Raw genomic sequence first — 15,154 nt, 5'->3', positions numbered from 1 at the left:
CATATAGGGTCAGAAGATACAGTGAGTTGGCTTTAGACGCTATGTATTTAACCGGCATGCAGAATGGGTTAACTAACCAGCTCTTGCTGGAGGATCCCAGGCATTGACCTGCAAGGTTACATGGAAAAGGAAAAGATTATATGCTTAAGAAATATCCACACAGAGCATGCTGCGTGTATAGGGGAGGGGGGGTCTGATACACGGCAAGGTCACATGCCATGGTGTGACTGCATTATTCTGTTATAATCGCATCTGCTGCCACATAGTGTAATTATTAACCATTGAGCTGCTGCTGGAAACACAATCAGTCACAGGTGCTTCAGTTGCGCAAAATGCGACGGGCCACGTTCTGATGATTGTTAGTGAACTACAATTTCCGGCACCCCTAGACACTTGTCAGCACTTAGTGGGTACTGAGAGTTGTAGTCTCAAATCTGGCAGCTATATATTGAATTGCCTTAAAGGAGAACTAAACCCTAAAAATGAATATGGTTAAAAATGCCATATTTTATATACTGACCTTATTGCACCAGCCTAAAGTTTCAGCTTGTCAGTAGCAGCAATGATCCAGGATTTCAAACTTGTCACAGGGGTCACCATCTTGGAAAGTGTCTGTGACACTCACATGCTCAGTGGGCTCTGATTGGCTGTTGAGAAGCTAAGCTTAGGGCTCGTCACTAATTATCCAGCAGAAAATGAGCTTCCCTGGCTGTAATATAAGCTGATGCTACAGGTTTGCTGATTATTAAATTCTGATGCTAATTGCACTGGTTTCTGTGCTGCCATGTAGTAATTATCTGTATTAATTACTAATCAGCCTTATATTGTGACATTTCTATTCTATGAGTACTGTATATTGTGAGTGGGTCCCTAAGCTCAGTAAGTGACAGCAGCACAGAGCATGTGCAGTGAATCAGCAGAAAAGAAGATGGGGAGCTACTGGGGCATCTTTGGAGACACAGATCTTTGCTGCTAAAGGGATGTGGTTGCCTTGGGCTGGTAGAGAAGCACAAAACATAATGTACAACATTTCTAGATACTTCTTTAGTTTAACTTTCCTTTAACCCTTAATGTGCCAACGATCTTAATGCTACTGACACAAAAGTACCAGAGTACTAGCATGGTGGATTTAAGGTTTCAGTGCTTTTCATAGGTCTTTGCCACGGCATGCAGGGAACTATCAAAGCCGGCACGGGAATGGTTAACATATCTTAAAGGCACAACATATCCAAACATGTAAGGCTAATTGTTGCAATTTTCAAAATGATCTCCATCTTTTGCTTATGTATGTGTAAAGTTACTGATGCGAGGGGATTATGAATGAGGCACAATTAGCAATTATACGCTTAGCCAAACAGAGTTGTTTCTTTACTGCCGTGCCGCCTGCTTCTGCTGTCATTCCCTAATTGGGACTTCAAAGGGAAAGAAAACATCCACTTATTCCCAAGCACACATGTAATGGAAGCCATTCACTTTCTCTTGCTAATAATACGGTAATATTAAAGGGATTCTGTCATGATTTTTATGATGTAGTTTTAATTTCTAAATTACACTGTTTAAACTGCAAATAATTCATTCCTGAACCAGAAAGTGTATTTTTCAGTTGTAATATTGGTGTGTAGGTGCATCTCAGGTCATTTTGTCTGGTCATGTGCTTTCAGAAAGAGCCAGCACTTTAGGATGGAACTGCTTTCTGGCAGGCTGTTGTTTCTCCTACTCAATGTAACTGAATGTGTCTCAGTGGGACCTGGATTTTACTATTGAGTGTTGTTCTTAGATCTACCAGGCAGCTGTTATCTTGTGTTAGAGAGCTGCTATCTGGTTACCTTCCCATGGGGCAGGGGGGAACTGTAATAACAATAAAAAAACAGAATTATGTTCAAACATTCATATCCTGCCAAATTTTGTAAAATTAACATGGTAATTAAGGGGTGTGGCTACAAAAATGGGCATGGTCAAAAAAATGTTGGCGCGATACTTGTGCCAACTTTTTTGACCCTTCTTTTATTTCCAAAATGTTGGGAGAAGGGTTGCCACCTGGCTGGTATTTTACCGGCCTGGCCGGTAGAAATGATGGTTGATCCCAATGTTATTAATAGGGAAAAAAGATAAATATATAGGAAGGCCGGTATTTTTTTCCAGAAAAGGTGGCAACCCTAGTTGGGAGGTATGTCCATACACAGGCCAATAAGCTGCCTACTTGGTTTGGAGGTAGGGTTACCACCTTTTGGAGTAGGAAAGTTCTGGCAAGGAGTGGATCAGGTGAGACTCAGGGGCATGGTGGTAACCTTTCGTCCATGGACTTGAGATGTCAGGACTATGGTTGGCTGATAACTGCAGAATCTTGTTCAGATTTCCCAAAATTGGACAGGTGGCAACTTTATTTGCCTGGTACAATTCAGTATATTTTATCAGACTATGTATGGTCTTCTGGTTTAAACCTTTGAAGTTGTGGAACATTATATATTCTTTTTTTTTTCTTTTTTTTTTTTCCCTTTCTATTTCTTTTTTTTTCTTCCTTTTTTTTATGTGCACAGATAAATGTATTTAATGAGTCAAAGATGATTATGCAATGAGAGAACATTTATTGCTGTACTGTTCTGCTATGTACTTTATTCTTGGTTTTAACAAAAAAACTGAATAAATAAATTAAATATAAAAAAAAGAAGTTGTGGAACATGGCTGGGGGAGACTTTTGCTATTTTACAGCTGGTGGGGAAGAACTTGAGACCACCACTGCCACCTCCCGTTCACTTAAAGTGGAAAGACACTGCACTGGTACTGGTGTTCTTCAGCTGTATAGTGCTCTGCAAATGCCCCTGTACTAGTAATGTCAGCTTATGGAAAATGAAATTGATTTATACATCATAGGGGGCGGTAGCATCCCCCTCCCCAACCACACCATCAACACTCATGATGACCACCCAGTATACCCATACTGCTATGTCTGGGCACATCCCTGACACTGATTTCCACAATGGCATATTTTACTTTCCTTACATTGTTTTTGCCTGGCTTCAAGGTATAAAAAGTAACTCTATCCCTTTTGAATTATCCACCATACAGAAATAATTATATTTATGGAGCACTGAGCATACAAGGTGCCTGACCCTTCCTACTTGTATGTGCCAATCAGTGGGAGTGCAGCACTCGGGGAATTCCTCCCTTCAGTCCAGGGGGAATGTGCATTACAGAAATCTGCTAGAAACTGCATTCTGGGCCAGCTGTTGTTCCTTAATGTGTTCTTAAAGGAGAATAATATTGTTCAACTGTCACTGTGTGTTGCTGGACTACAACTCCCAGAATACATTGAGAGCTAAAGCATTTAGCCAGATGTAATCCATTGAATATTAAGATATGAGGTGGGTAGTATCCCATGCCAAGTACAACTGGGCCAAAGAAATCCTTAGAGGTGTGTGGGTTTGGAGAGAGCCAGCTCTGCTTTGGAACGGGAGCCCTTTATAAAGTCAGAGAGACGTAGCGTAGCACCATATAAAAGGCCAGGGCTTGCCGAGCCCATGAACTGAACGAGTTAATAGCTTGTGGCCTCACTGACGTCAAAACATATAAATGGTGTGATTTCCTCCAGGAGAGCAAAGCAAATATTCACTCAAAGCTACCGGTGCCTAAGTGTGTCATATGTTGTGTGGGCATCAAATTGAGCCTAGAGCATGCTGGGATCATCAAGGTGCAAAAGTTAAATGGTTTACTTGCTTCAGTGCTTATATAGGAGCCTAAATGTATTGCTTCCTCTGTATGCCAACGCCAATGTGTTTTAGCTTTTACGTTTCTACATGGCACCTTTGCCCAATCTGGGTGTCAAAGTAATGCCACGCTGTATGCAGTGCTGTTTACAAAGTTGGTGGCATGTGAGTATCCCCTAAAACAAGACCCTAGCTCATGCAGCCAGCTTTGCACCTACTGCCTTGCACTTGCACTGAATTTTTAATCTTGTGAAAAGTGCAGAGCACATTCAGTGCCCCACAGTGTTAGAAATGCAGGTGCTCCATAGGTGGCCCCTAAGAACCACAAATTTGCACTGCTTATGGCTCATTTGTGCCTCTAGCATGAGCATTGTATCTTGTAAAGCTTTTTATTTTCTCGTAATATGTTTCATATTTTATATTTGGAGGATCCTTTCCTACATTGAATGGAACATTAGGAAGTAGTCATAACAAGTATGGCCGCTCATATGATACTTTACTGTTTGCCCCGAGGGTGCATTGGTCGAATAACGAGTATCTGCTGTTGCACAGATCTGTTCCGTTCCGCCACTTGACACTCACAGACTTATTTAAAGTGAAAGCATTTTGGGTTGTACCTGTATGGGATATTATATATAGAATCAGGAAGAACATACACTTGGCAGTCTCACCAACAGCAGAAGCCACTGTCAGCGCCAAGAAGAATGTCACCATAAGGAATTACGGTAAATATACAGACAGAGCTGGAAATGAAACCATAAACAGGAATGTAGCAGTTTTGTTCTAAGTGGAAGGGAACACCCTAAGTTTATTGCGTTCCTCTTTCTCTGAAATAAAATGTAATTCTCGAGCAGTTTGGGGTGTATCACCTTGAAATGAAGGACTCATATAAAAGTGCCAGGTGCTAAAATGGGCACCTTGGAAAATGCTGTAAACAATGTTTTTGCATCTAGCTCCACTTTGAATGTTGCACCTACTATGTTGTACAAATGATGGCATGTATAATAAACGAGTTCTTTATCTTGCGCTTCCCATGTGACTTGCCAAGCCTTGCTCCCCCTCACGTGGCATCAATTCACTGCTTAATGTCCACACATAGGAAATACTGATCAGGAGACTGTTATGTTTTGGTAGCCGAGGATTAGTAGAGTATAACAGTGCTTTATTCACAGGCTCATGCAGCCATTACACAACAGTAAGCAACTCTAACACCACAAGCTGTATATAAAGAATGCACAGTATAAGTCTTGAGCACAGTGACATCTACAGGCCATTTGTATAAACACCACAGTGACAGTATTTAAATTTTTGTCTCGGCAGGATATGAATGGGCAAGTGAAGGAGAGGTGCCCTCGTTTGTGTTATCTGAAAAAAGGCTCCAGTGGTTACGGCTTTAATCTGCACAGTGAAAAATCCCGGCCGGGCCAGTTTATCAGGTCTGTGGACCCAGGATCACCGGCAGCCAAGGCTGGTTTGAGACCGCAGGATCGGCTGGTAGAGGTATGACAATGTTATGCACAGGAAGAATTTAAAGGAACAGCAATGCCAAAAAATTAAAGTGCCCTAAAGTAATGAAAATATAATGTGCTATTGTGCTGCACTGGTAAAACTGGTGTGTTTGCTTCAGAAACACAGCTGAATTTTATATAAAGAATCAGCTATGTAGCCGTGAGGGCAACCATTCAAAGCTGAAAATGGAGAAAAGGCACAGGATACACAGCAGATAACAGATACGCGCTGTAGTATACAATGGGATTCTTTAGAATGTTTCTGTTATCTACTGTGTATCCTGTGCTTGAATGGCTGCCCCCATGGCTACACAGCAGCTTGTTTATATAAACTATAGTAGTACTTATCTGTTATCTACTGTGTGTCCTGTGCTTGAATGGCTGCCCCCATGGCTACACAGCAGCTTGTTTGTATAAACTATAGTAGTACTTATCTGTTATCTACTGTGTATCCTGTGCTTGAATGGCTACCCCATGGCTACACAGCAGCTTGTTTATAAAACTATAGTAGTACTTATCTGGTTATCGTACTGTGTATCCTCGTGCTTGAATGAGCTGCCCCCCATGGCTACACAGCAGCTTGTTTATATAAACTATAGTAGTACTATCTGTTATCTACTGTGTATCCTTGTGCTTAATGGCTTGTCCCCATGGCTACACAGCAGCTTGTTTATATAAACTATAGTAGAACATATCCTGTTATCTACTGTGTAATCCTGTGCTTGAATGGCTACCCCATGGCTACACAGCACCGCTTGTTTATATAACTATAGTAGTACTTATCTGTTATCTACTGCTGTATCCCTGTAATGTATCTTGACCATGGGCGTGCCCCCCCATGGCCTACACAGCAAGCTTGTTTTATATAAACTATAGCTACTACTTGTCTGTTATCTACTGTGTATCCTGTGCTTGAATGGCTACCCGGGTGCGCTACACCAGCCAGACCTTGCTCTTATATAAACTCCATTAGAGTAGTAACTTATCCTGTTATCTACTGTGTATCCTGTGCATGAATGGCTGCATGGCTACACAGCAGCTTGTTTATATAAACTATAGTAGTTTATCTATGTGTATCCTAATGGCTACCCGGTGGCTACACAGCAGCTTGTTATATAAACATATAGTAGTACTTCGTATATCTGTGTATCCTGTGGCTTGAATGCGCTGCCCCCATGGCTACACAGCAGCTTGTTTATATAAACTATAGTAGTATTTATCTGTTATCTACTGTGTATCCTGTGCTTGAATGGCTATCCGATGGCTACACAGCAGCTTGTTTATATAAACTGTAATTTTTTTTCTGAAGCAAACACAGCAGTTTTGCCAGTTGAGGGCAACAGTAAATGATATTGTATTTCATTTAAAACACTTTAAAAGGGTAGTTCCACTAAGAATGGACTTTTTAGTATGATGTAGATAGCGGTATTAAGAAAATAAGTTGCAATAGGTCCACAATTCTGTTATTCTGTTATTCAAAATCATGCTCGGAGTTTTACCTGCTGTGGGGCTGCAAGGGGTTAATATAACCTTAGCAACCAGCAGCAGATTGTAATGGAAATGAGAGGGCCTAAATAGGCAGGTGAGACTTAAAAAATAATAAACAATAAAAATGAAGTCTCACAGAATATGTGTTTCGGCTTCCGGGTCAGGTCCATTAATAACATGCTAAACGTTTTTTAAAAGTAAACTTCCCCTTTAACTTTCAGTGACTGCATGGGGTGTTTTCTGTTCGGTTATAGGAAATTGTAGCATCTCGCAAGATTGAGTCGTGATTCTCTTAGAAAAAACTTCAAGGTGGGGGGTGTGTGTGTGGCCTAATGACATGGGGCATTGTAAGTAATGGGTCTCAGACTGAATGTCTTAGATTGTGGCAGAGTCCTGCAGTGGGCCGGATACCCACAGGTTACCCGCAAAAAAAAGAGGGAAAGAGGGAAGGCTTTTCAGGTGCGGGTATAGATGCGGGGTCTGCGGGACACAGGTCGGGTTGCGGGTCTTGTCCTGCTGCAGCTCTCTCCCTGTAGCTTTCTCTCCACTCATCTCCCCCTCCCATCTGACTTCCGGCACAGCTCTCTTACATCGCACGGCGCGCTTCTGTCCCTCTCGACCACCGCCCACGTTTGATGATGTCACTTCCAGTTTACAGCAACATCACTTCCGGTTTGATGGTGCTCTGCGGGTTACGGGTCGTGGATAAGGCAGTTGCGGGTCCAGGTCGTGTATTGGTTCAAAGTGGGTAAATATGCGGGTCGCGGTTTGGGTTGCGGGTTTGGGTTCGGGTCTTAGAAATTGGTTCTGCGCAGGACTCTAGTTTGTGGCCCATTAATGATTACTTTCCTTTTAACCATATCTACGATGGTACCTTGCTGCATTGCCTGCGTAACTATACGCAGAATTTATGGGCTGGGACAATCTGGGTCGGACTGGCCCGTCAGGACACCGGGTAAAAACCTGGTGGGCCCTGGCACTCATGGACCCGGCCAGCCCAGACCTGCTCCCCCGGCTGCCCTATAAGGACCTGTGTTGCAGCAGCGTGTGGGCCACTGGAGACTGCCAGGAAGGCCCTTTTTTGCAGCCCCCGTGGGCCCCCAAGGCTCCTGTCCTACCCTGGGCACAATGTTATTTTTGCACTAGAGGCACCAGCACTTAGAGGGTTAATTCATTTGGGGGTTTTTTTTGTATATGGTTGTGGTTTTTTTTCTTTTTTAAAATGCTGTCAAAGAGTAAAGATGGTATCTCTGACCATTTCAGGTGGTGTTGGCATTCACTGGAGTGGGGCCGCTTTTCTCTAATATCAGTGATCTGCCCAGTGGCCTAGGTCATATGATCTGGTTCTGCTTTGCCCCTGAGACTGCTGAACCCTGGCTGCCCTCTGCCTGGTAGATCTGTCATCTCCTTGCATTGTAAGAGCAACAGGCCTTGTCCCGCCAGCTAAGGGCCCTCCTGCATATTTAATGCCCCCATGCAGCCAGAAGCACCGTGCCAGCTAGGGGCGGGAATCTCTTCCATTTAATTCTCCACCTCCCAGCAAACCACCTGGGGGATTTAGGAACTTGATCTGACCAAGAACCTTGCAGACATTCAGTGCCAGAGGCTCCTATGAATAATTCATATTGTAAGCAGGAGTGGAATCCCGAGGGGGGTGGGGAGGAAGAGAATTGCAAACATATTCTCCTGCTCGTAGGCAACGTCCATCGGGACATCCTCCTTTCTTCAGACGCTTTAAGACACATGTAAATTATTTCACTTGATCCTCTTGTGTTTGTAGTTTCACTGTCACAATAAATTACCCTAGAGCTTCTGTCGCTGGCCCTTCTGAATGCAGAAGAGGCAATTTTATTGCACTGGAAGCTTCCAATATTAAAGTAAAGTAAATCAAATTACATTTTTTGAGTTAGTTTTAGGGTATAGTCCCTTGCAAGTTGCATAAAGACACATATGTGTAGGTTGTCTTTTTGGATGCCTAAATCACACATGGGGTCACATTGAAGCCATCCGCAGTCCTTTGCATTCCTTGAATTTTCCTTTGCATGTTGTAGAATTACCAGTTCTAAGCAACTTTTCAATTGGTCTTCATTATTTATTTGTTATTGTTCTTTAATTATTTGCCTTCTTCTTCTGACTTTTTTTCCAGCTTTCAAATCGGGGGGTCACTGACCCCATCTAAAAAGTGAATGCTCTTCAAGGCTACAAATGTTTTGTTATTGCTACTTTTTTTTTATTAGTCATCTTTCTATTCAGGTCGTTCCCTGTTCATATTCCATTCTCTTATTCAAATCAGTGCATGGTTGCTAGTGTAATTTGGACCCTAGCAACCAGATTGTAAACTGGAGAGCTGCTGAATAAAAAGCTAAATAACTCAAAAATCACAAATAAAAAATGAAAACCAATTCCAAATTATCTCAGAATATCAGTCTCTACATCATACTAAAAGTTATCTCAAAGGTGAACAACCCCTTTAAAGGGGTTGTTCACCTTTGTCTTAACATTTAGGGCAGAGACACACGCTCAGATTCGGGGAGATTTAGTCGCCCAGCGATAAATCGCTTCTTCTTTGGGGCGACTAATCTTCCTGAACTGCTGCCTCCCGCGAGCTAGAATCTCAATCTCCGGCGGGATGGCACTCAGAGCGTTTCGTTTTCCGAACGAGGCAACTTAGGGCGATCTGTTTACCATCCCGTTGGCGATTTACATTCTAACCGACTGGAGGCAGTTCTGGGAGATTAGTCGCCCCAAAGAAGAAGCGATTTATCGTTGGGTCCCTGAAGAAGAGGAGATTTGGCGATGGGCGACTAATCTCCCCAAATCTGAGTGTGTTTCTGCCCTAAGTATAATGTAAGACAATTTGCAATTGATTTTTAATTTTTTATTATTTGGGGTGTGTGTGTTATTTAGCTTTTTATTCAGCAGCTTTCTAGTTTGCCATTTCAGCAGTCTGGTTGCTAGGGTCCAAATTCCCCTAGCAACTATGCAGCGATTTGAGCAAGAGACTGGAATATGAATAGAAAAGGCCTGAATAGCAATAGCAAATCGTTTGTAGCCTTACAGAGCATTCGTTTTATTTTGAAGTGGTCAGTGACTCCCTTTTGAAAGCTGGAAAAAGTCAGAAGAAGGCAAATAATTAATAAAATATAAAATATATATAAATAATAAAGACAAACTGAAAATGTGCTCATAATTGGCCATTCTTATAACATACTGAAAGCGAATTTAAAGGTGAACCTCGCCTTTGATGTGTCCTGTGATATAACAGAATCGGTGAAGGCAAAACACACCTTGGTAGTGAATGCTTATGGTTACAGACAATTATCGGTAGCCTATTAAAGTTTCCAATGAATATCCAAGGGTTTTGACTGTGAGAGAAAGTTGAAGGGTTTGTGAGGGGGAAAAAAAAAAGCTTCCAGCTGTATTTCCCATAAACTAAACAAGAGAAGTTATGGAGAGTGGACCCAGGATAAGATTTAAGGAAGAGAGAGTACAAGGGAGCAGGGGGCTGTGATGATAGAACTCTGCGGCCCAGTCCCAGCACAAAGCAATTGTTTCTGTCAGGGGAAAGTAGCAGGCGTTGCTAAGGAACCAGGAAGAGAGGCCCTGGTGTTTGTTTTCATTGAGGGCAGAGAGCAAGGAAACAGACTTCTTTAGCCAAAAGGGGAGCATTAACCCCTGCAGCACTATGAGAACCTGACCTGTATTGCCAAGACCAATCCTCTCAGGCAATGGCAGCCATTTCTGTGGCAGAACTAATAAAATAAGCAGCAGAGGCCTTTTGTGTTTAGCTTCCAAATAGGGGAGTGTGGCGCTGACCGTGGCATTACAGGAAGGCTGGCATTTGTGTATACACAGCACTTGATATTTGCTTGTTAAAGGAAAACTATACCCTCTGAACTATGTAGGTCTCTATAAAAAAACATATTGCAAAAAACAGCTCATATGTAAAACCCTGCTTCGTATAAATAAACCATTTTCATAACAATAAAAATGTTTAGTAGTATATAAATAGAAAATTGCCATTTAAAAAATAAGGGCCACCTCCCTGGGATCCTAGGATTTACGGTGCACACAAACATACCAGACATGTTAGGTCACATGAGCCAATTAACAGACAGAGTTGTGTCTTTTGCTTCCCCCCTTCTTCCTGTTGTGGTTAGAGCTGCAGTATTTCTGGTCAGGTGATCTCTGAGGCAGCACACAGACCATCACAAAATGGTGGTTCAAGGCAAGAGATATAAAAGGGCAATATTTACTGAAATATATATACCAGTTTGGTAAGATTCTTTAATAGTCCACTTAATATGATGTAAACTATCTGTTGCTTAAGTATTAATTTTGGGGGTATAGTTTTCCTTTAAACAGGGTGTGTTGTGGGTATGTAACAGTCTACAGCAGTGATCCCCAACCAGTAGCTCGTGAGCAACATGTTGCTCTCCAATCTCTTGGATGTTGCTCCTGGTGGCCTCAAAGCAGGTGCTTATTTTTGAATTCCAGGCTTGGCAAGTTCTGGTTGTATAAAAACCAGGTGCACTGCCAAACAGAGCCTCAATGTAGGTTGACAATCCACATACAGGCTTCCAAATAGCCAATCACAGCACTTATATGGCACCCCAAAAACATTTTTCATGCTTGTGTTGCTCCCCAACTCCTTTTACTTCTGAATGTTGCTCACGGGATCAAAAGGTTGGGGATCCCTGGTCTACAGAGAGGTACCATTTGTTCCCAGGAATGTGCTCGCAGGCTAAAGGCAGTTATGTACCATGGCTCCACATTTTAGATTAGAACCGTACAATCAGCGATGCACAATATGTTGGCTCTATAAATACATGTTAAAGGAGAAGGAAAGGCTTGTGCATTTGGGATGCCAAATGTTAGGCAAGTGATTGTATTTACTTACCTGAAACCCGCGAAGAAAGAAGAAGACAGAAGTGAATCGCTCCGTGGTGCTCCCAGGGCCGGTGCAGTTTTCTGCTAATAGGAGCACCAGCCTGGGGAGCACCACGGAGCCATCCACTTCCGTCTTCTTCTTTCTTCGCGCGGCTGCGCATGCGAAGTAGAACGAAAAGCCGAACTTTAACTAAAAAGTTGGCTATTTTGTTCTACTGCGCATGCATCTGTCCTGGGAAATTTGAAGAAAGAAGCTGGAAGAGGATCACTCTGTGGTGCTCACTGGTATAACCCCGGGCCGGTGCAGTTTTCTGCTGATAGGAGCACTGGCTCTGGGTTTCAGGTAAGTCAATACAATCACTTGGGGGTGGCACCCCCAAGTGCACGAAGCCTTTCCTTCTCCTTTAATAATAATAATAATAATAATAACCTGTTTACAGCTGCTGGTTATCAGAGGTTTGAATGAGAAAATATAGGGTAGGGTAATGTAGTAACAGCTATTTTCTTCAGGTCTAATAACCTGTAGCAGTCAGTCGATGGGAAGCATTTACTGGTCTGCATTTGGAACGGAAATATCAGAATGGATGCCATGTGTTACTAGACAATGTTGTACTTGAATTCCTTCACCTCTTGAATCTTCAAGACTGCATCTACCAGCCATTGCTTCATATGTAATACTTCTTACATTGGCGCCACTATCTTAGGCTTCTCCATCTTGTTTATTTGGTGGCATCGTCTTAGGTTTTTTCCTTCTTGATGATGATGATGATGATCATGATGGTGGTGGTGCCCCATTATCCTTTTCTGGTCTTAGCCAGTTTAAAGTCCAAACATATTGCTGTACTCTGGCTCCCAACATCCACCACCATAAATTAAGTAAGATGTTATGGGAGTTTTAGGTCAATAATATATCCCCATATACCCAACATAAATAAACACTGTAAACTTCAGGCATGACTTTATCGTAAATACATTATTTTAAGAAAAATCCAAGGATTTTGCCTTTTTATATGGAGTTGTGCAAATGGGGAGTTTGATTCACAAGCAATGCCAGACTGTGCCATCATCTCTTGACTCCTTTTTCAGGTGAATGGACAGAATATTGAAAACATAAAGCATTCAGAAGTGGTGGCCAACATCAAATCTAAGGACAATGAGACCAAGCTACTTGTTATAGACCCGGACACAGACGAATACTTCAAGAAGCTCGGGATCACCCCCACTGAGGATCATGCCAAAGGTATGGAGATGACATTGTGTACATGGTGAGGCCTAAATAAACCCACCATTTGCTAGAACCCCTAGAGGTGGTGATGCTGTAGATGTAAAATGTTTTTCGACCTGTCTTTGTGCCCTTAGGAGCCTCACTTGTTGGGCATATTTTTTTCTAAGGACGATGGCACATGGGGTGTTGTGCCCACAGTCTAAAGCTCCTGTTACACCTCCCATGAATGTCAGTCAGGTTTTAGGCCCAGAATTGTGCATGAAATTAGGCTGTTTCAGGCACATCTCAGGCTAACTGTAATATGCCAGCAGAGAAAATACCCAAGTTCCATTTCCTTAAAAAGGCATAAAATGGGCCACTCAGCAGTTCATGAGAAATCTCGGGCCACTTACTGAACTGCTTGTTCTGCTGAAGGGGTATCCAAAGAATATTGTTAGCTGGTAACACCCATGGAAAAGTTTTTTAAATACGTAATTCGTAAGCTAATAACCACTTATGCTTAAATCTAAAGCCCGGATATCTACAAGCTCCTCCTTATAAACCAATGCAAATAAGCAGGGAAGATATTTTCTGTGCACTTTATAGGGTCCATGGATATGTAGTTGTTAACAGCGTGTTTCTTTTCTTCAGGCACCATCCCCTTGACCAACGGGGTGACTCCTACACAGGTCAGTAATACTGAGGGCTTTTCCCCAGGCCATACATAAATGACTACTGCTAAACTTGTTTTTCCAGTCGCATATTATAGTGCTTCTGAAAATTAGAAAAAGGAGATTAATATCCTGTTTGGCTTCTTGTGGAAGCATCAGTACCAGTGAAAGGAATGCAGAACCCCATATGTTTTCTCTGTGCTCTGTGATTGGCTGCTTGCGGTGCATTGCAGGCATTTATCAAACTTTATATTCCTGGGACAAACAGCTCTGAGATTTTTCAAATTCTTTTATAGAGCAGAGAATTTGGCAAGAGTAAATGATAGCATGAATCCTTGGACTGAACTTGCAATGAACTTTATTAGATATTTTGAGATCTTTAAGATACTAGTAATACAGAGGTCACTTATATGTGGACTTCCATTCACCTACAAGATACATGGAAAATCCCTATGTAACAATATACAAATATATTGTTACAAGTATGGAATATCATTAATTTCACTTGAAGAAATTGTACTGGGTATATATTCTTTTTTATTCAGATTAAGCAGGAAATATATTTTCTTATATATTGTGTACCAGTGATGAGTAATTGGTGGCCCTTCATCTGTTTTTTTTTCAACTATAACTCCCAATAACTCTTTTGGCAGTAGGTTGCAGTGTGAGAACATATGCAGGCAGGGCATCTCTGCAATAAAGGCTTTTTCTTTTATGGATGGGATAAGAGAGCCAGTCTGGTTCTGTTTTGCCCAGAAGCCTGGAAACATAAGCCAGGAAATGCACACTAGCCTGCCAATGCCTCGCCGAGGTTCTCCCATGCTGTGATTCCACCTTGTTTTAATTATGGATTCTGAATACTTTGTGGTGTGACCTTGTCAATTTGTGGTTAATTGTAAGGAGGAGAAACCAAACAAATCAGTTCCGCAGAGACCTTTACCCCATAACAGCCAAAGTAAGCTGGGATTTCTCTGGTCCAAAGTGGCACCTCCCATATATTTAGAGCAGAGTTATTTAAAACACATGGCAATTGATGTGCCACTTGATTGCCATGATTGCACCAGCAAACAATGGGGACAATTTGGGGCAATTTTGTTCCGTTCAATGTCCTTGTTGATTTCAACCAGCAGTTCTTTGACATTGTATCTCTTCTGCTTGTTTTACAGCTGAATGGAGACTCCTCAACTTCTTCATCTCACAGTGACCTGCAAAGCCCAGATAAGGACTCACAGGTATAATGCTGCATAACTAGAGTGTGGGTACACTTGCCCACTTACCAGTTTAAAATCCAGACACATTTGAAACCTCCATGCTGAACAGCTAATTAGCAGTCCATTTGGGTGCATGCTGTATAGCTGCAGTGAAATCAGTGCAGTCTGCACTTGCTGGAGCTTTTTACTGTGTTTCTATATCACTGCTGGGTACCCCCAAGTTCAACAGTGGCATAACTGCAGACCATCGGGTTGCAGGGAGCCTGGGGAACATGGTCTGTATCTGAGAGCAGTTGGGGAGAGGCAGACGAGCAGCCATTGAGGGCGGGCATTCCATGGGTGAGACTGGCATCAATTGACCTTGTTGCAAGGTTCCTTAAAGACAATATATTCACAACTTCAGTATGGGGACTGATCAATGTCCCCTTACAGTTGTACCACAGACTTGCCGGCTACAATAACTCTTTATATAGTAGCC

The 15,154-nt window shown here is 42.2% G+C and overlaps 1 protein-coding gene across 1 annotated transcript in view; it reads left to right on the top strand.

The window, feature by feature from the left end:
- slc9a3r2.S (SLC9A3 regulator 2 S homeolog) overlaps positions 1–15,154 on the top strand; it is an 86,064-nt gene that overhangs the window by 64,828 nt on the left and 6,082 nt on the right. Inside the window, 4 exon segments of the mRNA NM_001090246.1 lie at positions 5,025–5,204; positions 12,677–12,830; positions 13,446–13,483; positions 14,632–14,697. Of these exon segments, the coding sequence (NP_001083715.1) occupies positions 5,025–5,204; positions 12,677–12,830; positions 13,446–13,483; positions 14,632–14,697 (438 nt within the window).

This window comes from Xenopus laevis, chromosome 9_10S (genome assembly GCF_017654675.1).
Source record: "Xenopus laevis strain J_2021 chromosome 9_10S, Xenopus_laevis_v10.1, whole genome shotgun sequence".
Lineage (NCBI taxonomy): Eukaryota > Metazoa > Chordata > Amphibia > Anura > Pipidae > Xenopus > Xenopus laevis.
This window is presented reverse-complemented; position numbering and strand designations above follow the sequence as displayed.